Genomic DNA, 25,310 nt, shown 5'->3' with positions numbered 1-25,310 from the left:
GACCAACACTAACACAGGAGCATTTCTAAATGTCACTTTATAACAATGTCGAAGCAAACACTTAACAACTCAATTAATATCTAGAATAAATATCAACATCAAATAAATAACTATTAGCATAATCAAGTAAACTCGACGTTATTCCTCATTTAAAACCCCAATTAAAAAAAAACAAGACTAACAAAAATCTCATTTTTCAATTCATATCATCAATTTCTATTTCAATGTCAACAATATCAAAAACTTCCGACCATTTACAACAATTTCTACCAACACACAATTTTAGCTCATTTACTAATTCATGTCTTCATCTTCAATCTAATCAATTAAGACCCAACAATTACTAATCAATGATTGTATTTGTCCATCAAAATAATCCATCAAAGAAATAGTATCAGCTAATGGCCAACATCAAACTCAACCCGAGAGTAACCATAAACAACTCTAACAATTTCACTTATTTATACCTTCTCCTTCTCAAAATTAGATATCAAAAACCGCATTCAAACTCTAAATAAAACCACAATTCAAGGAAAATATATCCCAACGTTTATATATATAAATTTCATGAAATTTTGAGGCCCATCAACAACTTTTTTCATTCTAATTTCAAGACAACAAAACTACAAACTTACTAAAATTAATCTCATCAAAATTCCATAACAACACTATTATTCTTTAGTTCTTTAAAGTTATAATTTTCTTAATTCTTAGAGTGTAAAATAATTAACTATGCATCACACAATTCAATTTAAGCTCAATCAAATTCATTTTGATGAGAATGTACCTTGAAATGACCATAACTTCCCCTCCACAGATCCAAATCATGCGTTTCTTGAGCATATCCTGGATAAAATTTCGATACGAACAACTTTCGTGAAATAGCAAATTTGCTAAAATATCCAGATTAGCTGAAAATGCTATTTTCAAATCTGCTATGATTGTTATACGGATTTCTTCAAAGTTCAAGTAAAGCATATGAAATTAATATTATAGATTGCTTACAAACACTCAATTAATCTTCCATTACAACTAACTCATCCACAAAACCCTGAAAATCAAAAACCCCCAATTCAATTTGATCATAAACCATAATTTCTACATTCGGGCAAAAACTTAAATTCAGTTAGAAATTAAGCTTACCATCATTAAAGGAGATTAGAACTTAATAGAACTTGAGAAAGTAAATATACTTGGTATGATGATGATGAGGTGTTCGAACCCAATAAAATCTTCAATTTATATTTTTATTGACCAATATCGATTTCTTGATAATTATTAAAACTTTGAAATGGGAAAGTAGATACTAGAATTAGAATGTATTGTTACGTAGATGTAATTGAAATGGGGTATTGAAACTCGATTGTGACATATTATGTCTGAAACTATCACTATTAATAGCAAATATTTCATACTCTATCCGTTCTGAAATATTTATTATTAATAATGACATATTCAATACAGAAATATCATTATCAATAATAAGTATAATGAACAGAAGCAATGGAGGTCCTAGTTAAGATGAGATGGGATGAGATAGATATGGATCATATGAAAGTTACATCATCAACATTTATTACAGAAGACTTTTTTTAAAAAAAATTTACTCATTTTGTAACAGAAGTACAAATACAACTGCAGAAGAATCATTTCTATTAAAAAACTAAATCCCCAATTACCAAACCCTCCCATTTTGTCCCCAATCCAAAAATCCATAAAAATGTCTGAAGCATCAAATAACTCCACCCCATTTCTTCGGCCATTGCAGGGCTCATCCGATGTCGACAACCCATCACGGACGGCGCAGAGGACAGCTCTCGCCTTACTCCTTGGCCGAGCTTCTGGGCGCCGTGGTCCTTCTATGCTCGTCAGGGAGACGGCTGCGCGTGAGCTTGAGGAGCGCCGCGCCGATTGGGGTTACTCCAAGCCGGTGGTGGCACTCGATATATTATGGAATATGATATTCGTTTTAGCATCTTTGGTTTTGCTGATCTGTACTATTGATGAAAACCCTAATGTTCCAATTAGGGTCTGGGTTTGTGGGTACGCATTTCAGTGTTTGGTTCATGTTTTGTTGGTGTGGTTGGAGTATAGAAGAAGGAGGATTGAGAGTGGGAGCTTGAGTAGTCGTCATGGTGGATCAGATCTTGAAGCTGGTGAGAATGATGAATTTAGGGGTAGGTTTGATTTCGATGGGAATGATAGTGATGGAGATGATAATGGAGGTACGCCTATGTCTGGTGCTTCTCAATCTAGGTAAGATTAAGAATTCAAATTTGTTTTTTTGGGTTTGGTTATTTGCTTTGAATTTTTGTGCATGTCTGATGTTTGCTTATTATTGTACGAAATTAGATTGGGGGGGGGGGGGGGGGGGGGTTGGTTCAAATAGTAAAAGGCAAAACGCTCAACCACTACCATGATTTTTCTTTAATGTTTGTAAGGAATAAGGGTATTAAGCATTCAAGTTAAACATTGTTCGTTCGATGTCTTTAACAAATAAATGCAAATTTTTATTTTGTGCCTTTTCAAGTGAAAAATCTAGTAAGAATCACATCATTTGGAGCTCACTCTTTTTGATTGTATGATAGCTGCTGCAATTCATTTCTTTTGTGGTATAATTATTACAATCTAAAATGATGTCATTACTACTAAGTCCTTAATTGTTTTATATTTTCATATTGACCAGCTTCTCAAAACGATGTGAATCTGTAAACACAATGGCATCATTTCTTTGGTGGATAGTTGGCTTCTATTGGGTAGTGTCTGGTGGTGAGAAGCTACTACAAGAGGCCCCACGACTGTATTGGTACGTTCTAATTATGCTCTAATTTCCAGGAAATATAAGCCAATAAACAATGAAGCTGTAAAAGTATTATGAAAGGGAGAAAGGATAGATTTTTATTATAAGTCTTATATTATTAAATTCTCACTTGTTTCGGTATTTTTTCAGCCATTAGGATTCCTCACCTCATTGAGTTTCATTTTCCTTCATTGGACTTCTATTTGCTTGTGGTTTGAGGGTCTCTATTAAGTTTTCTCAATTATAGCTTTGTCGCCTTTATTGTGAGAGCTTAGTAGATTGCATGAGTTCGAAAATTTAAAATGTATTTTTTTGATTAAAATTTGAACGTAGCTCTACATCTCTACATTTTGTAATCAACATCATGGTGAATCCAATTCATTTTGGGTAGAGGATTGTTAGTGATGTATGGAAGTGGGTTAAGTTCCACCTTATCAAGAATTCTAGATCACATTCACCTTTTTTGTTATTTTATTCATGGTTCGTGTTGCTATCTTTTCGAACTTTATCCCTTCCATAACCCCATTCACATCTTATTCAAGGCCCAAGGGATCAAAATGAGAACTTATGCGTGGAGCACATTTGTGTGGAGCATTGAGAATTTTTGAGAATGATAGGCTTCTCATGTAAATGGAGGTTCCTTTATGGGATAACTCTAGAGCGATTGTCATTTTAAGCCAATTACTTCAATAAAGTGTGTGTTTGTTAAATAGTTTTTTCTTTAGCTTTTTGGTTGGCTTTTGGTAGGTCAAAAGAGAATAAAAGGTAAATGTCTTTTAAGTCGGCTGTAAAGCTGATTTTTATGGGAAAGTTACGAAAATTATTGTAGATGTTTGGCAAATGGTTGTTGGTTGTTGTTGCTAGTTGACATTTTAGTTGGTTTGTTTTGTCAAATGAAGATGTTTGACTATTTTGGTTGTCTGATTGTACAGGAAGATGTTTAGTAAAATTAGGTATCAACTGTCAGTTGATGAAAAAGCGGATCAACAAGTCAAAAACCATTGAAATAAGCTAACAGAACATACTTTTCATTATAGTTTAAAAGTTAGTTTTTCAACTGCCGAAAAACCATTAATTAAACATTTTTTTTGACTTTTTGACAAATCAACAACCCAAAAGACAATCTAAAAACCATCTACCAAATAGCTCATTATGAGTAGCTTTTTTTATTGACTTTTGGTTTTTGATCAACTTTTTCTTTAATAAACATCAAACAACCAAAACTAGTTTTTACCAATCTATAACATGGTACTTGGTACTTGTTACTAGGTTTATATCAGCCAATACTTCTAACTAGTCAAACTAGCTTACAATTACAACTACAACTACCATTTGCCAACCCCAAAATAAATAAAATAAAAATTGTTATACATTAAACATACAATTGAGAGTATTGGGGGATGCTTAAAACTTATAAGCAATTATCTGTGTTAAAATAGAATTTTAGATGACAATTGCTATTTTTAAATATTTTGTGCATTTCAATTATAATGTATCAATAATAAAATACAAATTTGTTACACATTTAACATACATTTGAGAGTATTGCAGATATTAGGAGTAATTATTCATGTTAAAACAGATTTTTAGATTGTCATTTGCTATATTTAAATAGTTTGTTTGCATTTCTACTATTATATATGAGTAGCAAAGAACTAACGACTCAAATTTCATTTTCGCAAATTTAATTCTTTAGATGGCATGATCATAATGGGTGTTATTTTCTTTTTGATGGTTTTTTTGTTGATTGGGGTGGGAAAATCCCATCACTACGTATTTTTGCTCCTTTTTCACATCAAGAGTGTATGGACTATGGAGCACTCTAAAGTGTATGATATCGAGGATTGTAAGACTGAAAGCCTCCTCCATGTGTGAATGCTATTCTTTAATTCATTTGTTTATTCTATATTAATGTTTTTTCACTAGATGGTGTGCATTGATAATGTTGTAGCTTCATCTAATTAAAAATGTATCTAATCAATTTAAAGGATGTTGGTGCAGGTTGTCTGTTGTCTATCTGGCATTTGATGTTTTCTTTGCCATATTCTGTGTTGTTTTGGCGTGTTTGATTGGAATTGCCCTGTGTTGCTGCTTGCCATGTATTATAGCAATTCTTTACACAGTTACTGGACAAGTATGCTTTTCTCCCATGCTCTAGTGATAAAAAGAATGATTTTTGTGGGGCATTTGACTCATTGCTTGTTACTTTTTTTGCTTTGGAAAGCAGGAGGGTGCCTCAGAGGCCGATCTTAGTGTACTTCCAAAATACAGATTTCAAATGTTAAACAATGATGAAAAATTTGGTGTGGGAGCTGGGCTGATGGTTCCTATGGAGACTGGCAGTGGAGACTTGGCAACTGAACGTGTTCTTTTACCTGAAGATGCAGTAAGTTACCTTTTTTGGAATTTTAATTGTATGCATTTTGAGCATAGTCCTTGTGAAAATGTTTACTTTTGTGATTGGATATATTATATATACATAAGTTTGCTTTCTTTTGTGAAATTGAACGGAAAATCTTGGTAAGAAATAATGGAGGTAAATATTGAAAGGGACTGGCCATAGGTGGAAGGGAGAAATGAAGAAATAATGGCCTGAACTATTGAGGTTAACTATATGTATTCACATGTCTTGAAGTCCATGTAGTCCTTGGGTGAAAGCCGCGCAAAGTTTAATCCACGAAAGATAAGGAATTTTAGAGGCAAACTCCAATAAGTGAATTATTGTCATAATCGGTCTATAAAGCCCCCCTCCCGAAATTTTCAACAAAGGAAAAGTATATAAGATATTAATTGGAAAGTTTTAAAAGGAAGACGTAGGACGGAGATGACTTGGATAACAAGATTAAAGAATGACGTGAAAAATTGATACTTGCAAGAGCATAAAACACTAGGTGCATGCTTGTATCGAAAGTTAATATTAAAAGGGAAATAAAAGTCAAAGTATGAAAATGAAAGTAAGTAGAATTGGATTTGTAAGGTGAGATGAAGGAAATATGATACAATGATACGAGGAAGATGAATAAAAAGGGAAATTATCATCTTATTTTCTGGAAGGAAATATTTCCACTCTATCCCACTAGTAAGATGAGGGTATTAGTTCCTCTTAACCTCCTCTTCCATCACCTATGTACCATTTTTTACACTTAACAACAATCATATTCTCTTAATTGTAGCCTTGTTTTCTTAGTTTGACTTTTATTCTGTCATGAATATTTAATGCCACTGTAGGCTTTACCTAGGTAAAAATGAAGATACGAAGATAATGTATTTAAATGATTGAATTGATTTTTAATGACTAAATAAACTTTGTTAGCAACAACCCAATATTCTTTGAAACAAGACTTTGACATTGTTGTGATCTCCACAACTCATTTGCACTTGAGTTGACTTTAGTTTTATTTTGTTGTACTGGTCATTTCGAATCACAAACAATTCAAATCTAATTGGTGGGGATTATAGGCCTTATGAATCGAATGTGCGTAACAAGCGTATGGTTCACGAATGTAATGTGTTCAAATAAGACTTGCGTCTTTCTTGCTGATGAACAAGGCTCAAAATGAATATGTGGTGATGATAAAATGAGTGCTCGTAAGGGAGCCTAAACTGAGATTTTTTGAGGAAGATGAAGAGAAGGTGGGCCGATAAGGGTGAACATCATCATTAAAATGGACACACATCATATAGTTAGTCTAATCTACCTATGATCTTGAGTTTCTGTCCTAGAGTAGCAAAGAGAGTTTTTATATTGGATTTTCACTTCCTTTGGGCTCAATCTATAACTTAACTAAAACTAGTGTTGCATTATTATTTTGAGTATGTTTAGGCATTATAGCTGTTTCAATATTGTGCTTCGTTTCATAGTTCTAATTGATTTAGATTTGCTTCAAGTAGTTTTTTAGTATTAATTGGGGATGAATGTATTTCTAAAATTACTATCTTAGTCGGATATTTAGCAAGAAGGTGAGATGAGATTCATTGTGAAATTGAGAGGGATTCTGATTTGCATAGAACACGGAGTATGGAGCATGATGGTCGTGAAGTGTAGCATATCATGAAGTGATGCACACTGAATACTTGGGATATGATTAAAAATTTTATCAAGCTTGGAAAATTATTATGGATGGGACATATTACTCCTTTTTTTTTTTTTTTTTTTTTTGGGTGGGGAGGGATAAAATATAATGGTATGAACGATCTCTTCTGTTAATCTTAAAATCTTTTTCGTTTGAGCTTGTATTTTCATTCTTTGACCGACATGAATTCTGTTTCTGCTACTAATTTTGATTTCCTTTATTAACAGGAGTGTTGTATCTGTTTGAGTTCATATCACGATGGAGTGGAGCTTCACGCTCTACCTTGCAACCACCATTTTCATGAAACATGCATTGCGAAGTGGCTTAAGATGAACGCAACGTGTCCCCTTTGCAAATACAACATTATCAAAGGAACCAATGTTTGAACTAACCAGGAAAACCGTTACGCCCTTCAAGTTATATTTGTACAGTTTTCAAAACGAAGGAGAGTTGTTACAATTAAGAAAAATTGTTCCAAGAATGTAGCTTATAGTCATCATTTTTCGTAGACAATTCTCCCAGCACCAGCACCAGCGCGTTAAGGCCTCAGTGTCTATGTAATCAACGACCCTTTATATATAGAATTATCTGTATTTGTATTTTTGAATGTAATTATATTTGTATGAATTATATATATGAGAGGTATTCAAAATTCATGAAGGGATTTTTGTTTTAAAAGCCTGGTGACTGATATGCAGTCCTGGTTCTACTATTTTATGTACCTATTTTGTTCCATTTTAAGTTATTTTGTAAAATAATTAATTTTGGTTTTATTAGCAAGAACTGCTTAGTAATCTTTTATTCTCCGAAATGGAAGGCAATATCTCTTTTCATTGCTAATTAAATAATTCATTGTTTATATTTGGTATTTTCTTTCTTTGTCTCTTTCAATTTGCTTTATTTTTTATTTTAGTTTTTCTTATTGATTTTGCACTTTTTTTTTACAATGGTCTCATTCTTTTTTTAATTTCATTCATAAACTTATACTCCTTTCGTTTCTTTTCAAATGTTTCATTTGCTTTTTGCACAATGTATTAATTCAACCTTTAATATCCCTAATTGTGCATAATAAAAAATAGATATTAATTACACCTTATGTTGGAATGAATCAAAACAAAATTTTATTTGACTATGTTTTAATTTATAGATTATGAATAAATTATAAGTTAAGAGTGGTTGATGAAAAGCAAATGGGACGTTTGAAAAGAACCAAAGTGAATATTTTTTCTTCATCTTTATTACTCGTTTTTATCATTCACTTGTTTTTTGTATCATTCTTTAATTTAATTCTCTTTTTCACTAAATTTCACTCATTTTACAACTTGTGCAAAATAAGAGAGATAGGAGTACTTGATTTATCCTACTTTGGAAATTTACTAACATTGTTTAAGGAACTCTATGCCATTAAATCAGCTCACAGTTTGCTATACTTTTCTTTTTAGTTCGTCATTTTTATTTTGCTATAATTTACTTTATGAAAATATTTTCAATATTTTCTTTTATTTTCATCTATACATTTTTATCCTCCTTTAATACTATCAACACAATTTAAATGGTTTCATCATTTCTTATTCCTTGTGTAAAGTTTTTTTGTTACAATCTAAAAAAAATTGAAAGAGTACTATTTTTATTGCTATGCCAATATCATCATTTAGTTGCTATGTTATTCAATTAATTATATTAATTATTAATTATTAATAAAATGTAATTAATAGATAAATAAATAATACCATGAATGGAGATTATCATTCATTAGCCAGTTGGTCTAGTGGATAGTATTATGAATGCTTAGTTCTTGGCTAATTGCTTAGGCCTTAGTATGTAAGAGATACTGAGTTTAATTCTTATAATAAAAATTTACGAAATTATTGAATTAACTCCACTCTCAAATAAAAGAAAAAAGTTATAAGAGTAAAAAAAAGTCCAAAAAACACTACTCGTCACTTTCAATAAATTTATCTCATTTTATATTTTAGTTCGTCATAATAAATTTGACTTTTTAGGACATAACTCTATCACTTTTACACTTTATATAATCTGTATTATTTATAGATATCTCCCTATTTTAAGCAAGTATACTTATAAGAGTAATTAATTGGAATAAAGTAGTATTTTGGTGTCACAATTTAACTAAAATAGGGGCAATGTCTATGTAGAAGAAAGAAAGTGACTAAGAGGAGCGAAAAGGGAAGATGAAATGTGACGAATAATTAGCACATGTTTGCTAGTATTGGCCAAACAAAACAACGCTATGCCAAGATCACTGTTCATTGTTCGATCATGTCTGTCACCATGTGGATCGTGGCCTCTGGCCAAATCCTAACCATGTACTCTTCTGGACTCGTAATCGTATATTTTATTACCTTAATTTGTCTTCAATTATTTGATTTCACTATTTTCACTCCATTTTTTTTTCTATCCACATTCACTTCACTTAGAGTTTGATTGAGATTCAGTCAGACAAGTGCTCCTTTCTAGTTTGGATTCAAGGTGTGTAATTCTACTCTTTATCCATGGAAATTATGCTTTTTGTTTTGTTTTTTGTTTTGATTTTGATTGGATTTGTAGATTGCTCTGTTGTTTCTCAGAATTTGAATGATGAAATGAACTATACAGTTCTGGATTTCATGCTTTGAATTTGAATTTTATTGGCAATTGATCTTTTTTTTTTTTTTTTTTTTTTTTTTTTTTTTTTTTATGTATGTAGGCGTCAAATTCTGATTCAAGTATTTTAAATTTGTGTTAAATCTTAGGAAAAAGAATTTGAAAATTTGACGGGTTCAAGGTGCATAATCCTACTGTCTTTGAATTTGCAATATTCATGGAAATTTTGATTTTGTCTTTTGTTTTGTTTTCATTGGATTTGTTATTTCTCAGAATTTGATTTGTTGTCCATTTGAATGATGAAATGAACTACACATATCTAGTTTTTATGCTATGAATTTGAAATCTATTGGCAATTGGATCTTTGATAATTGTTTTATACAAGTAGGATAGGACATCCAATTTTGATTGAATTATCTTAATCAGAGTTTTATTGGAGTGATTCATTTGTTGAATTTGTGGAAATTGAAAATTAAGAAGATTGTTTCATTTGTAATATGTTTAATTTTGAAACGTTTTCTTTTTCTTTTGGTCATTGTTAAGTTTTTCTGATCTTTGGTTAGGGAAGAAGGATGAAGAATTCCGTCTCTGATCAAAGCTTTAATTTCATTGAGAGTGACGAAGAGGATGCTTTTGCTGATAAGATATCCACCCATGAGGAAGATGATGGAAACTATTCAGATTCGTCTCATTCATCAATGGATCAAGGACAGCAGAGCAAACCAAATTCTTATACTACGTCTTGGCCCCAAAGTTACAGGTTATTTAATTTTTCGAGTACTTCCTTTCCACTTCAATATCTAATTTTTTTTGCTTATCATAATTTTTTCTGCATTTTGATTGTCTATAGAATTGTACTGGTTCCCAAGTTAAGAGAAAACTTTTTGTAGGAGTATTTTGGATATTAGTCCTTGGTGCTACTTGGGAGGTAAACTCAATGTATTCTTCAATGTCCATTTAGGCCACTAAAGATGTGAAGGTGGGGCCAATTACGGGCCGTACAGCAATGTGTAACAAAGGAATAAGTATAAATGATATTTACACAAAAGGCAATCACATGAGTAGATGGAAATTAGGAGAAACAAAAATGGTAATGTATGTTTGAATTATTTGTTCAATTTATCTGTCATGATGTATTCAACTTTCAACCCTAATGCGATTGTTGAATGGGAAACCAAAAACTCTAATTCTTCTTATGTCACACTTTTCTTCCTAGAATTAATGATGCATTCGAGATGGAGATTAGAGAACATTGATGACCTTTTAGGAAATTTTGAGTTGCGAGTATGCAACCATAAATAGTCTAGATAATTAGCAAGATTCACTTGCTTTTTGGTATATATTTATTGTTTCCTGGAGCAAAATATAATTTAGGAGATGGTAATGGAAAAAAGAAACCAACCTAGTGTAATAGGTCTTATTATCTCATCTTTAGAGACTTGGAATGGTTAGAGAAATTAAGTTTAATGTGTTAGTAACCTCTATAATAAGATACGGAGGATAAAAAAGATGCTAAAAAGAGGATAAGCTTATGAGGACACAAACAAAGGAGATGCACAAGACTCTCTAACTATCAAGTATCAGGTAATTAAGTTATGAGTTGCACCTTGAAGTTATGGGAGATTGTGATAAAAGAGTGCCCGAGAAGTTGCACAATCATTTCCAAAAACTAATTTGGCTTTTGTCTGGATGATATATAATGGACTTTGTTCAAGTGATGTAGCAATAAATGTAGAACTATAAGGTACACAATAACAACAACAATTTCAGAGCTTAGTCCCAAATAATTGTGATCGACTACATTAACCAATATATTAGTTTCAAAAAAATTTTCACATCAATAGAGATTCTATGATGTTGGAGTTGAGTTTCACCTTTATTAAGGTATTGCTTGTTTGCCATTCTTTGGACCATTTAGTTAGAAATAAATAAAGCTGTTGAAGATTGGTTTCTTCCTTTAAACGAATTTGGGAAAGAGTTGAGTTTCTTGCTACGCTTTGGGCAAAGGTCAATGGCTTGTTTTTCGGACTTTGCATTGAGAGATCTTTGTAGGAGTGATCAAAAAATCTCGATGGAAATTTATTTTTGTTTAGGATTCCTTATCCCTTCTCTTATAACTTTTTTTCTATGATTATTAAATTAATTAATTTTTATTATCACAGAAATATTTTTTTATTGATTTGAAAAGGGCATACGACAAAGTACTAAGGAAAATATTTTGGTAGGCTAAGGCAAAGAACGATTTCCTACATAAGTATATCTGACTATCTGTATACACCAAGATTAGTACGAGGAAGTACAAACCAATTTTAGGACTTGTAGAGGAGTGACTAAAGATTTGCAAGAGTATATGGAAGTGCATAATCCACCAGTTTGTTATTTGTCGCTAAATCCTTATTCTTTTCCACTAGTTCCATTTAGATGTCTCATGTTATCGAACTTATTGTCTAAAAAGTTTTCATTCCATCTATTTTAGATTAATTAATTTCGGACAACGATCTTTTATCATTTATCCCTGACTCACTTCATCCTAATAAAATACATTCTAATCACTTGTTTCCATTTAGATATTCTTTGATGATCCTTTTCCCTTTCTCTTAGTTTTAAAAAGTGTGCCTAGACGCTCCCAAGGCGAATGCTTTAGGTTGGTGCTGAGTTGGGCACCTTGATATGGCTAGGCGATCCTTTAAGGCAAATGCCTCAAACCAATTTGTAGCAAACTCAGGGGTATACTGGAGTAGTATTTTTTTCCCTTTGTGTAAATAATGAAAGTATGAAACTTATGGTATAGCATATGGTCAAATTTAGCATAAATAGGACTAAAGTCAAACTATTTCAACTAAAAAAGTAACAGGTGCAAAATTATTATTAAGAGAAAAAAGTTGGATGTGGATTTAATATATCGGCATGACTAGTAGTAAACCAAAAATGCTTATAGACATAGGCAAGCTCTGAGTTATTGTCAGAACACGTGTAAAATTGTGAGTACTTCATATGTGATACTTTTGTATAAGCAATATATTCACACAATATGCAATTGAATATATCTCGAACTATCCTTTGAAATAATATCAATGGATCATTCATACACCTATAGATTAAAAGAATATGTTGAGGAGATTAGTATGTCTCATACATATTCTTATCTCACTCTTTTTTAGCTCATGCATTGCATGGGGTTGATTGCCTTTTATTTAAAACACAGAATCATGCCAATCGCAAGTATTGCTCTATTTCTTCTCACGTCCTTATTTGATACTTATCTTTTCTTAAAATATTTCAGGCAATCTATTGATTTGTATAGTAGTGTGCCATCTCCAAATATTGGTATTCTGGGCAATTCTTCTTTATCAAGGTTTGGTAGTTCGTTTCTGTCCTCATCATTATATCAAAGGCACACCACTGAAGTAACAAGACCCCTCCTACCAACCGCAGCAGAGGGGCAACAACATAAAAGACATAGCTCTCACTCTCTAGTTCCTCCCGCTCCATCAAGAAGACCTTCTGCATTGAAGAAGGCAGATTCCGAACATAAACCATCTGGGATCTCACATGAGTTTCATGTTTCTCGAGACAGTACACTTGGACAGGCTGTGATGAATGGTGAGCATAGCAATTACACTGTCTAGTATATCTTAAAATTTCATTTTTTGTTTTCTTAGCTGGTGTATGTTGATGGAGATAAGTAAGCACAAATGAAAAGATTATCTTTTAATTTGGTGCTTAATGTATTATAGCAAATGTATCATTATCCTAGTTAACTCAAATTACAACCTCCGCCCCTTGATTTTGCCCCATTTTATGAAAAAGGTTTCTAAAAAAAATTCTATGAGGCAAAAATTAAGCAACACAGGGAGTCTTTTTTCTACTTTGGTAGCATGAGAGCATTCATATACATAATATTTAAAAGGTTGAAGTCAAGTTTGAAGACATAGTAGGTTTCATAGAGATTATGACTTGACATGACGTATTTGAATTCTATGTTGGATTTGCTTTCAGCAAGATTCCTGTGAGTTTGTCAATTTTATTTGGAACATTACTATATGGAGCTTAATTCTTCCTAGTTGCAACTGATTTGTGTTTAGATATTTCAAGTTGCTTTGTGATTGTTATCTATATTTGTTGAAGGTTAAATGTTCACTTATAATGCAATTAATTAAACTACTTGCACAAGCTTTTTGAAAAAAAATTGTCTTCTTATGGATTTAATCATTCTTTGCAGGCATGAATGTTTTGTGTGGAGTAGGCTTACTTACTACCCCGTACGCTATCAAGGAGGGAGGATGGCTTGGCCTTTCTGTACTATTTATCTTTGCGATTCTCTCTTTCTATACTGGATTTCTTTTACGTTATTGCTTGGACAGTTCTCCTGGGTTGGAGACCTATCCAGATATTGGCCAAGCTGCATTTGGCAGAAAAGGAAGAATTGCAATCTCGGTATGTTATATCTTTTGTGTTGCTTTGTTGAACTTATGCAACAGTTAATTTTCTGTGAGTTCAACAATTAATCTAGGAAAATATTTGTTCTTCCATCTTGATTAACCCGAACATTTCATGATAAGGAAACTTTTGTGAACTTTTTAATTGTAAGTTCACATCCATTTTTTGAAAAAATATTTTATTCATGGAACCTAAAGTTGTTTTTTGGCAGAGAATTTAATTTTCAGGTAAATTGGCTTGCTGTTTCGTTCTTTTATTTCACTTAAATGTTGCATTGACTTGACCCTTCTTTTTCCAGTTCTTTTTTTCCTTGTCAAAAGGATGCTCCTAAACCTGTCAAAAATAGTCTGTCACATAGTATCGTTTTTGGTTTGGGTTGTTTCTGGGTTGGATTATATTAGGGGTCGACTCAATGGGTCAAGAGTTTTATTTTTTCTCAAAACGATACTATATACTCTCTTTGTCCCATTTACTTTTGCACAAAATATTTAAGGAAACTTAAGTTGGTAAATAAAAATTAAAGTTGGGGAATCTTGTGTGGCTCAGAGCCTCATACAAATATAACCACCAATAGCTTTCTAAATAGGGATATGAGACGCTTGTAGTGAAATTGACCAAAATAAAATTGAGACATTTGTTCTAAAATAGAGGAGTATAGTTTTCTTCTTATTTTTAAAATAATAGACTGATGTAGAGAATCTTCTAAGGCTGCAGTGAAGAAATATCAAACATAAATTGACTGAAAATGTAGTAGGTTGCGACTTAGTCATACTAGTATTTTAGATTTATATCAAGTAGCAATTTGCAAAGAACACAAAATCAGGTTTGGACCTGGCCTAAAACATTTATTTTGGACTTGAACTGCTCTTTTTAATTTATCTGTTCAGTGCTCAATGCTTTCCTCACCCTTCTTTTTTAAATGGTTCATCTATTAAGTAACAATTAAATAGGAACCTTCAACATGTAAGAGGATAACTTGTACGTTAGTGTACAGTGAACTTATTATGGACTAGTTCCATGAAGGAGGAACATAAATAGAGCGATATCAAGCTTCTATTATGATGTTTTATCATTAAGTATAATCATTAAGTATTGTTTCTGTTAATTATTTTGTATAACAAGGGGTTTTCCATCTTAAGTCGAAATTGTTTACACAGATTTGAGAAGATCCTTCTTTCAAAGTTAGTTTGATTTATGCTTTGTCAGAGATATTTAAATTCATTTTTAGCTGATGGGTTACTTCCTTTAATTTCAATGCTTGTTGCTAAATATTCAATTCTTTGGACGAAAGATCGTTTCTGACACTGCTTTTTTTTGTTTTGTGAACTCCAGATAATTCTTTACTTGGAATTATATGTAAGTATAACTGTCCAGGATTAACTATTGATGTCTTAATTATCCCCTGAAAGTACCATTTGCTTGTGTTTTTTGTTCACGGCTTTCTGCAACACATATTTTGACCTGTGCTGCTTGATTTACTATTTTAAATCTTTGATTTAATAAAGTTGATAGCTTCTTCAACTGTTACGGTCTGTAAATTTTCCCCATTTGCAGTTTTCCAGTTCTCCTTGAGTAGCTTTCAACTTTGTACTGACTTATGCTGACATGGAGTGGTCAATTTTCAATTCTCCATGTTTTTAAATGCGCAGGCTCTTACTGTGGATATTGTGCCTGATATGTTGTGATGAAAGGCACCTTGGCCTTTCTCTATGTGTGAGTTGGAAACTAACTGCAGTGCATTATAAACAGCCTGAATGGATCATGAATTCCCAGCCACGTCTGAGATGAAGGATGAAATAGTTTATGTTTTTCACCCTGGGAAATACTGTTCCCTTTTTTGTGTGTAAAATTGTATACTCCCTTTGTCCCACTCAATTTGCATCATTTTTCATTTTGGGTTGTCCTCATTTTGCATCATTTTCTTATTTGGAAATAGACCCACCGCCTTCTTTGAATCTCATCCATACATTTTAATTATCTTTTAATTTCATCAAGACAATTCAATTTATCTCTTCATTTATAACCAAATATCCACCTTTTCTTTAAAATACTCCATTTTCTCTTTGATACTAATTCAAAGGGATGGAGTTGTAGATTTTTTACTAATTACTCCCTCTCTCCTTTGATTTTGCTACATTTTCTATATTGGGCCATCAATTTGATTTTACAGAATTTTTTTTTGGTAGTGATATCATATTTTCTCTCCTAATCTAATTAACAAACTCATGAAATCTCTTCACCTCATTCACATACTTCTTCCATCCATTTTTTTTTGTCCTATTATTTACTACAAATTAACTCAAAGCACAAATATACTATGGATTATAATTTGTTCTTTGTATCAAATTTTTATGTATAAATGTGTGTATTTTTTTGTATAGGCTTGTTGTGTGGAGTATATAATATTGGAGAGCGATAATTTATCTTCGATGTTCCCCAATGCACGTATAAATTTGCTTGGTTATGTTCTTGACTCCCACCACCTGTTTGCCTTAGCAACCACTCTTGCTGTACTTCCTACATGTTGGCTGCGCGATCTAAGCCTTCTGAGCTACATATCAGGTAAGAATGTTCCCCATGCCATCTTTTTGATTAGAAGTTATCTCATATTCATAAATGAAATCATGTGTCTTAAAAGAAGATGAGATAGCGTCAACTCAACTTGAGTATGATTTAAGTGGACATAGTGCCCTCTTTCTTTTTGACTTTGAATGACTGAACCCTTTTTGTTATATTTAAATTACAGAAAATAAATCTTCGCATAGTGGTATAAAAAAAGAATTTCCCATCATAGACATAAATCTTATTTGAGTTTAGATGATGGTGCATTGATGTTCTTTTTTCTTCTTTTTTCCCCTTAATTACAGAAACCTTTTTGGATAGTTTTACTAAATTTCATAAACTTATTGTTTTTAAGTTTCCTTCCGAGTTGTCTCTACGTTTTTCTTCTCTTTTCTAGCCAATCATGTCTTTGCCATCTATGTTCTTGTTCCCTGACCTCACCTTTAATCCTGAAGCAAGGGTGATTCTTTGCTTTGTCAAATCTTTTACTTTTGATATGTCCTTTCTCTTCCATTCAAAGATACCTAATAAATATTTTAGGCAAAGTTGCGTTGTTGTAGTTCCAGCAAAGGCAAAATGAGAAATAAAGGAGTAATTGGGATTTTTTTTCCTCCTATCAGAAAACCTTTATTTAATGGAAGGTAATTTTAATCAGAATTGGGGATCTTGGCCTTTTTCATCGAAAGAAACATTCTTAAGAAATTAAGCTTTGCTCTTCAACAAAATATATTTCTTCTCTTCTTTGTTGAATTATCTTTTCCGGGTACTGATATTTGGTAGCATCGGAGAACCTTTTGAAGAATTTGTGCCCATATCTGACACTTTACAAGGTCCCTTTGTATGCATATTCTATCATGGCATCCATCTATGTCCCATTATAAATTGAACATTTATGAATAGAATTTCAAGTAACTCTGTATTAAGCACTTGCAGCATGTCATCTATTCCTGGAAATTTGTCATCAGAAATTTCAGCATGGCTACTCGCCAAGTTGTGAGAAAAATGTTTCTTATTTAGACATTGGATCCTTGTAAATGGTTCAAGCATTATTTGATAGCAGAACATGTATCTTGGGATGATTGGATTACTATGTGTGTATCAGGATATGTTTGGTTATCCATTCCCTGATTGGAATTGAGTTATGAAGTGTTCGTTATGAAATTAATTCATTTACTTACTATTTCATTGTTTTCAGCTGGTGGAGTCGTAGCATCGGTACTAGTAGTCCTATGCCTATTTTGGATTGGATTGGTAGATCAAGTGCCGTTCGTTGGTAAAGGAACAACAATTAACCTATCTACTCTTCCTGTTGCGCTTGGTCTATATGGTTATTGCTTCTCAGGACATGCTGTCTTCCCCAATATTTATAGTTCTATGGCTAATCGAAGCCAATATACTGCCTTTCTTGTGATCAGGTGAATTACATAACATTGACTGAGATTTATGCTTACATTTTTGGGTTGTTTAGTTTATTTAAGTTGATTCACTTTTTAATGTGGTTTCTTCTGTTTGCTATTTCATTTAATTTATGGAATCTAAAGTAGAAATCAAAATTCCGTTCTCAGAATGCAGCGTAACTTAAGAGGTATTACAATTTTTTGTGTTTTATTTTAGGTGTGGGTACGTGGGTAGGTCCTACCCTAACCTAGTTCAAGAACAGTTGGAGGGAGTCCAGTTAGGGTGAGAATTAAACCTAGTTTGACGTACTTGAGAGTTTCTAGTATTTTACAAAGGCAGGGGGATATCAAATATAGTAAATAATATACCTATTAGATTGTGTGCAAGTCCTTGATTTGGAATGATTTACATTGATCAACATCTATTGTTAAGGGTTAAAATATTGTTAGGGACCTGACATAACTTTCAGAGGATTTACATGAATAATAATCTTTAGGATGTATGAAGTAGGGTGCACAACGGTTTATGTCTTAGAATTTATGTTGAGTTGCATTGGAAATGATTTGAAATGATATAGGATTAAAACAAAGGATTATAGGATGTATGAAGCTGGGTGCACAACAGTTGCCTATGTTCCACTATTCCCTGCTGATCATGATAAGTAAATAATCAACATGTAGCCTCTCAAATTCTCTCGGTGTTGTTTGCATTTAAGAGTCTCAATCTCTATACTTATATTTCTAAGTTTTTAATTTCAGCGATTCAATCGTTCAATGTAGATTAAGATTTCAAGATTATAATAATAGTGACCAATTTTTTAAAATTTATTTTGGGTTTGTACTCATGCTGCTTCGAATTTATTGGAGATGTAATTTTTTAATTGAGTCATGTTGTCTGAATAAGTTCATTGAAATTGTTATATTGAAAAGGGAAAATGCAGGAATAATAAATGGCTTAGATCCATTTATGGCTGGTTGGGTTGACAATCTCGACCTTTTTATGTGAATAAGATAGATATAAACCCAAAGCCAACCTAAAAATTGTTTCTAATGGGGCGGATACATTTTATATGTATATTTGAATTTATCAGAGTATTTATTATAGTCTAACCCAGAAACATTGTGCAGCTTTATAATTTGCACTTTAATGTGTGCTGGAAGTGCTGTTGTTGGATATCTGATGTTTGGAGAATCAACAGAGTCGCAGTTCACACTTAATATGCCCTCAAATTTAGTTGCATCCAAGGTGGCCATTTGGACTACGGTATGAATTTAAGCAAAGTTCATTTTTTTTGTTATCCATGTGGTTGCATTGTTGCAAAGAAAGTATGGAAAAGTATATATACATTTTATAAATTACTATCTTCTCAAATGTTATACAATCCTTGAGTTTGTGGATTCTTGATGGAGTCAAAGATTTATAATTCTTTGCTTTCAGATTATCACAACTGTCGGAAAATAACTCAATAAATCATATGTGCTTATCTATATGAAGACATGGTTGCAATCAAGGGTTAATTTGTACCAAACTCTGTTATTAGAATGTTATTAAGATTGCGTACATTCGACACACCAAACCATGCTTAGACTGGAGCTACTTAGTGGTATTTGGATAATGAAATACAAGCAACATACCTATTAGCCCAATGCCATTAAGCAGCTCTTACCTATTATGCAAAAGTATGATTTCAATCAAGTAATGGTCGCGAATCATTTATCCTTGTAGTTTTCTTGTTTTACTTTGCATTATTCAAGATGGTACTGAATACTGACATACTTCCTGGTTATTGTTGCAGGTGGTGAATCCATTTACAAAATATCCTTTATAGTGGCTACTTTAAAAACATATTTCAATGTTTTTTCTGCCAGAAAAGACATTTTGATGGCTTTATTTTATGTCTAACTCAGTATCTTTTACTGTACCTGCATGGTAGATAGCTTGAATAAAGTATTTTTCAGTTTGTTTTGCGTGCTTTCAGATGAGTATAACTTTCCATCCTTTCTTCATATTTTTGTCTTACTGTGTGTTCATCATATGTTCATAATCATATAGAAGTAGCTTGTGACATAATAAACATCCTTAGGAAGATAAAGAGAAGTTACTCACCTATATGCTGTTCTGTTGGATTTAACCAAATATTGACTGATATCAGAACATAAGAAATTCAATTCAAAAAAAGAACAGTAAGAAATTTAATAGATCATGCTAACAAGGAACTAGTTTGTGAGAAGAATAATCTTAAGCCTCTGCCACTATGTAGTCTGGAAAATACCCAGTTCTGATTTTTTTAGAATAGTTTGAAGTTTTGATATTGTCGTTTAAAGATACTCAATTTAGAATAACTCAAACTTTGACTTTTCCCCCTACCACCGTCCAACATGGTGGAATTCTTAACCCCTGCCGTTGCCACTACCATCTGTCCCTGCCTCATTTTTAACATCCCTCAATCGTGCAGGTGCGACTAAGGAATAAAGGTGGTATGAGAAGTAACTCCAACCCTTTACCTTCATCATAAAGAGTTGAGGTGTTGTGTTCTTTGCAACACTATGTAACAAGATAGAGAAGAAGAAATATTGAAGATTTTGGGAAAACAAGAAAAAGAGCTTTAGGTTGGATTAATAATTTTGCACATAAATTACAATGGATTAAAGGAGGAGAGGGAAGAGATCAAGAGTTCTGCGACTGTATTTTGAAGGGTTGTTTTCATTTGCAGGTCATTCTCCAACAGATGGTTGCACCGGCCGCAACCTCATTCTCTCTTTTGGTAAGGGTACAGTCAGTCATCGTTTATGAGCTGGATATACTTGGTATAATGATGATGATGGTTGAGTTGAGACTCATAGTGGAAGAAATTGTTTTAGGGAAAATAAAAATAACATAGCTGAGACAGATTATTTATTTTACTCCCAAAATAGATAAAGGATAAAAGGAGGGAAGGGAAGAGATAGAGAAGTCCGTGATTGTAATTAGTTGCAAGAAAGTGAGGATGTATCCCCCTCCCACATAAGTGACTGCACAAAAAGGCAACTTACAAGTATTAAATTTTCCTTTTTGAACTTAAAACGAGAACCATCAGTTTTGAGTTCAACCAATTAAAAAGCATCAAATAGAATACTTATATAAATATGAATATGAACCTATAAAAACAAAAATTAACCTTTTGGGTACTGCGCACAGTGCATGTAGTACAAATTAGAATTTATAATGGCATTCTTGTAAGAACGGAGTTAACTATCAATATAAATTTCTCTTTGTTGAAGCATTTAAATGATTTATCACAGTGGTGTATTATGTTAAGGATTGGTGGTTGGGTTTTTCTAGAAAGGAGTTGGTTGTGGTCGGTTTTGTTATGACTAGTGGTGATGAGCTCGTGGTGGTTAGATCCTTAGACTTTTGGGCAGGAGTTGGTGGTGGTGATTTGTGGATAGAGAAATATAAGGGCTAAAGTTTGAGGAGACAGTCACAGAAGGAAATTTTTTTAAAATTAATTAAAATTACCTTCTAAATCTTTTTGAGCGGGATGATCATGAAATCATTGCCTGTCATTTTTTCAATTATTATATGATATCTGAAATTAATGAATCATTATGAAAATGAGAAAATTTGGAATCTCTTTGATTTTAATATTCCCTCCTTTTAACTGCTTTCTTTTCAAGAACTAGTGATTTGAATTATAAAGCTGTAGATGTCAAGTATAAATATAGCGTCAAGACTAGAAATAATAATACTTCGAATTTTTTTAATGTAATCTTTTTTATTGGAGAAATATGTGTGTTTTCCTTAATTACAAGTACATATGCTTTGACCATGTCACCTGTGGCTATGTGCCTGGAGGAGTTGATACCATCGCGCCACCTCAAATCTCATACATACCCAATTCTGATTAGAACTGCTCTAGTGATATCAACCTTATTGGTTGGTCTCTCTATCCCATTCTTTGGTAAAGTATTTCTGCTGAAGCTCATTATTGCTATTGTATATGTGTTTCCTGGGAAAGTTGCAAACTCATTTTAAACATTTATGGGTTTTCATTTTCATATTTGAATTACTATCTTGCCAGATGATTTTGCATCTATCTTACCCTTCAATTTTGCAGGTCTTGTAATGGCATTGATTGGATCATTACTGACAATGCTCGTTGTAAGTCCTATTCTTAATTTCACTGTTTTTTATGTGTTGCTGCATGGAACACAAGTAAACAAGTATCACTGAAACTATAGTACTCAGCATGGAGATCTTGTGAAATATTAAGAACTATATGGTAGCTGTTTTGTATTTGGGGGTCATTGGTGGTAAGGATCTCAAAAGTGGAGTAAGAACTTGAGAAGTGGGTATGAGGAAAATTTCTAAAATCATGTTAATGATGTTCTTTTAATTTCCAAGTGAAAAGATATATATACAAACCAAGTCAGATGAGATAATTTATCCTTTTTGGGTGAAATCAAATGAGATTTCACAATTTTCTACAAACCTAAGTCCTTTTTTTTCTGGTGGGGAAGAGGGTGATTCATGACGCATGTAGTGTGCTGTTTTACCACTGAAATTTCATTTAGCCTAACAAAATCAAATGTTGAATGCTTGCAGACTTTAATAATGCCTTGTGCTTGCTACCTGAGCATCTTGCGGGAAAAGGTGACACGCCTTCAGGTATGGATAAACTTTGGATGACATCGTTCATATATCATGATTTAGTTCATTTAATTCTTTGTTTTAATAAAGTGCGCTTTTGCCTGATTAAGTTCAAAGTCTACCAAGGCCTACAAATTGTGCTTCAATACATTGAAGCCCAACTCCATATGAAAAGCTCCTCTTGAGCGTTTTTGATGCTTTTGGTTGAAAGAAATTGAGGAACAAATTTGAGTTCAAACCTAGAAAAACAAAGGTTAAAAGCTTGAATTGAATTTGACTGAAGCTTTAAGACTCATGCCATAGAAAGCCCTCCCTGATTTGCTATCTAGTTCTTCAAATTGAACCTTAACATGAAATCCTCAAATTTCAGAAGCCCTAATTTGAGGCTTCTTTGCTTCTCTGCCTTGAATATCTTAATCTGAGGCAATTTCTTTTGAATTTTGATGTACAAAAAAAAGTCAATAAGTGTAGTTGCCTACAACAATCTCGTGCTTTCGCATGCATTTGAGCTTAAACTTTAAGGATCCTTTGCGCTTTGGTGCACCTATTGCTTCTTGAACTAATATTTGATTATCAGAAATGTCAAGAATTGATGAAGTTCTATAGTGAAGGTGGCATTGGGCCTGCGGTCTGCCTTCCATTAACCTCATCTTTATAAGAATCTCACCAAAAAGTGATGCCTATAATTCAAGCAACAATCATACACAAGACACAGAAGAGCTGAGCTTAAAGATTTACGTTTTCGAATCACCACCTAAACTACAAACTTCCACCATATTGTATTGCACTTCCTGTACCTTTCTTGGAACTTCTCTTATCAAGTGTAACATGATTTGCCTCCTAATACGCTTTTTTCAATTCGTGATTCGCTCAAAATTGCAGAAAAATTATCCCATAATCGATTATAATTCACTTTTTTCGATTCGTGATTCGAAAGGAGAAAGCCAATTATGTGCCACTGTAATCCAGCCTTGTCTGTTGAATCTCACCGCACGGGTTTCTTCTATAATAGTTCTCTCCATAATCAGAGTGTTTGTACCTCTACTTCGCTTTAATTCAAGCAATAACCACACACAAGACGCAAAAGAGTTAAGCTTAATACTCCTTTCTCCCACTCATGTTGCTGTAATTCACTTCTCATTGTGATCTTATTTTTTAGTAAACCGAGTTTCAATCCCATACTCGGATGATCTACATTTTAGCACTGTTTTCTTCGCTCATTTTTGGGTTTGTAGCACGAGCCATAATTGAAAGGCTCACTTGGATGCTTACTGTATGTTTAAGAAACAAGCAAAACAGATCCTCTAAGACGGAATCAAAAAAAGGCCCCTTTGACGTAAGATTCCAACACTAGGTGGATTCCTTGTAAATTGAATGCAAATAAGGGACGTTGGGTGTAGAGTAAAATATATTTTCGTAAAAAAATAAATAAATCCATGTCATCTAGCTTGTGATCCTAGTGAGCTCGTACTCGCCATAAACATAGCCAACATAGAAAGGGAAAGCAGTATACATGTAAGTATTTATTGAACCGTACCTACACTTTGCAAGAACATTTTGTGATTATGGCATTTTGTTATGTACATTCAGTGCTCTTTTGGGCTTTCTTTAGTGCTTTTTCTCTAGTAACTAGCCATTCTTTATGGAATATAATGAAATTTATTTATCGTTCAACAACAATATCAGAGCATTAATTTCAAAAGATATTTAAATTATCGTTGATTTTTATTTCAGGTATTCATTTGTGCGCTAATTATCAGTATTGGCGTTGTCTCGTCATCTTTTGGAACATATTCAGCTATCTCTCAAATTATAGAGAATTTGACATCATGAGATCATATTTTTTTTAATTCAAAATTGAACTATTCATTACATAGATCTATAACAATTTTGGACTTCATCTATGGATTTGTATTCTTAGCCTAGATTAACCTATTCCTATGGGGATTGTAGTTTTTGACTTTTTGTAGCATTTGTATGCCATTAGGTTTTAATCTGTGCGATACATGGTTTAGGTATGGAAAATGCTAAATTTGAATATTCGTTGACTCGAGGATTTTGAATTACATGTTCTGTATGCTAATTTAGTGAATTTTAGTGGTGTTTGATTTGATTTGGCGGAAATCTTGTTTTCCCTTGGAAAATATTTTTCAACATATAATACATTGATAATTGGCTTTGTAGTTGATATTGAGAATAGTTGATATTCTTTAACTTTGGAGGAAAATATTTACAATAATTTGCTGACCAAATTTGCCTTGTAATTCCCGGTCAAATCAAAAAATAAAACTAGAAGAAATAATTTTTCGGAAAAAGGTTTTTCTTCAAATTAAATCTTGTGAAGGCTATATGTTTTAATATATAAAATTGAAATTTACTTCAGAAATGAAAAAGATTTACTTTTGAAATATTCTTTTATTTATTTATCAATAAATAAATATTATAAATTGCTATTTTTAATAAAGGTTTTTCGGAGTGGTTTTTAAAAATATCTTATGTTGTTTATTTACAAAAAAAAATTAAATAGTATTAAATAATAATACAACTTGATATTTGAAAAATTGCTATAAAATGTACTGATAAGTAATAGTTAGTTTAATATTTTTCATTTATTTATAAATAATAATTAAAGATAAAAATACAAAATGGTAAAAATACAAAGAAAAGTAAATTAATAGAGTAATATTTTTACTCGTGTCAAATCATGAGCCTTAACTATTGCTATGAGTCGGCTCAAATGGGTCTATGATATGAGCGTACAAAACCCATGAACCATTCTCGTGCCATGCACCTGGTCGTCCCTT

At 32.4% G+C, this 25,310-nt stretch overlaps 2 protein-coding genes across 7 annotated transcripts; both read left to right on the top strand.

The window, feature by feature from the left end:
• The first annotated feature begins 1,549 nt into the window (after positions 1-1,549).
• LOC130808953 (E3 ubiquitin protein ligase RIE1) lies at positions 1,550-7,669 on the top strand. 2 transcript variants are annotated; one of them, XM_057674526.1, is made up of 5 exons: positions 1,550-2,256; positions 2,687-2,806; positions 4,802-4,934; positions 5,028-5,186; positions 7,101-7,669. In XM_057674526.1, exons 1-5 carry the CDS (start codon positions 1,721-1,723, stop codon positions 7,257-7,259), a joined length of 1,107 nt encoding a protein of 368 aa, XP_057530509.1. In that variant the 5' UTR covers positions 1,550-1,720; the 3' UTR covers positions 7,260-7,669. The 2 variants fall into 2 exon arrangements, with proteins under 2 accessions (XP_057530509.1, XP_057530508.1); XM_057674525.1 differs by having other exon boundaries at positions 1,626-2,256; positions 5,025-5,186.
• A 1,293-nt stretch (positions 7,670-8,962) lies between these two features.
• Positions 8,963-24,810, top strand: LOC130808952 (amino acid transporter AVT1C-like). 5 transcript variants are annotated; one of them, XM_057674523.1, is made up of 14 exons: positions 8,963-9,200; positions 9,312-9,363; positions 10,041-10,237; positions 12,761-13,080; positions 13,700-13,914; positions 15,250-15,273; positions 16,299-16,479; positions 17,675-17,894; positions 19,005-19,140; positions 19,673-19,696; positions 21,676-21,817; positions 21,974-22,017; positions 22,462-22,524; positions 24,241-24,805. In XM_057674523.1, exons 3-14 carry the CDS (start codon positions 10,050-10,052, stop codon positions 24,337-24,339), a joined length of 1,656 nt encoding a protein of 551 aa, XP_057530506.1. In that variant the 5' UTR covers positions 8,963-9,200; positions 9,312-9,363; positions 10,041-10,049; the 3' UTR covers positions 24,340-24,805. The 5 variants fall into 5 exon arrangements, 2 of the variants coding, with proteins under 2 accessions (XP_057530506.1, XP_057530507.1); XM_057674524.1 differs by having other exon boundaries at positions 9,020-9,200; positions 10,046-10,237; positions 24,241-24,810; XR_009040754.1 differs by having other exon boundaries at positions 9,021-9,363; positions 21,676-21,792; positions 24,241-24,282.
• Positions 24,811-25,310: the final 500 nt, after the last annotated feature.

The sequence above is a fragment of the Amaranthus tricolor genome, chromosome 3 (assembly GCF_026212465.1).
Source record: "Amaranthus tricolor cultivar Red isolate AtriRed21 chromosome 3, ASM2621246v1, whole genome shotgun sequence".
In the NCBI taxonomy this organism is placed as follows: domain Eukaryota; kingdom Viridiplantae; phylum Streptophyta; class Magnoliopsida; order Caryophyllales; family Amaranthaceae; genus Amaranthus; species Amaranthus tricolor.
The sequence above is the reverse complement of the archived record's forward strand: the minus strand, read 5'-3'. Positions and strand labels throughout refer to the sequence as shown.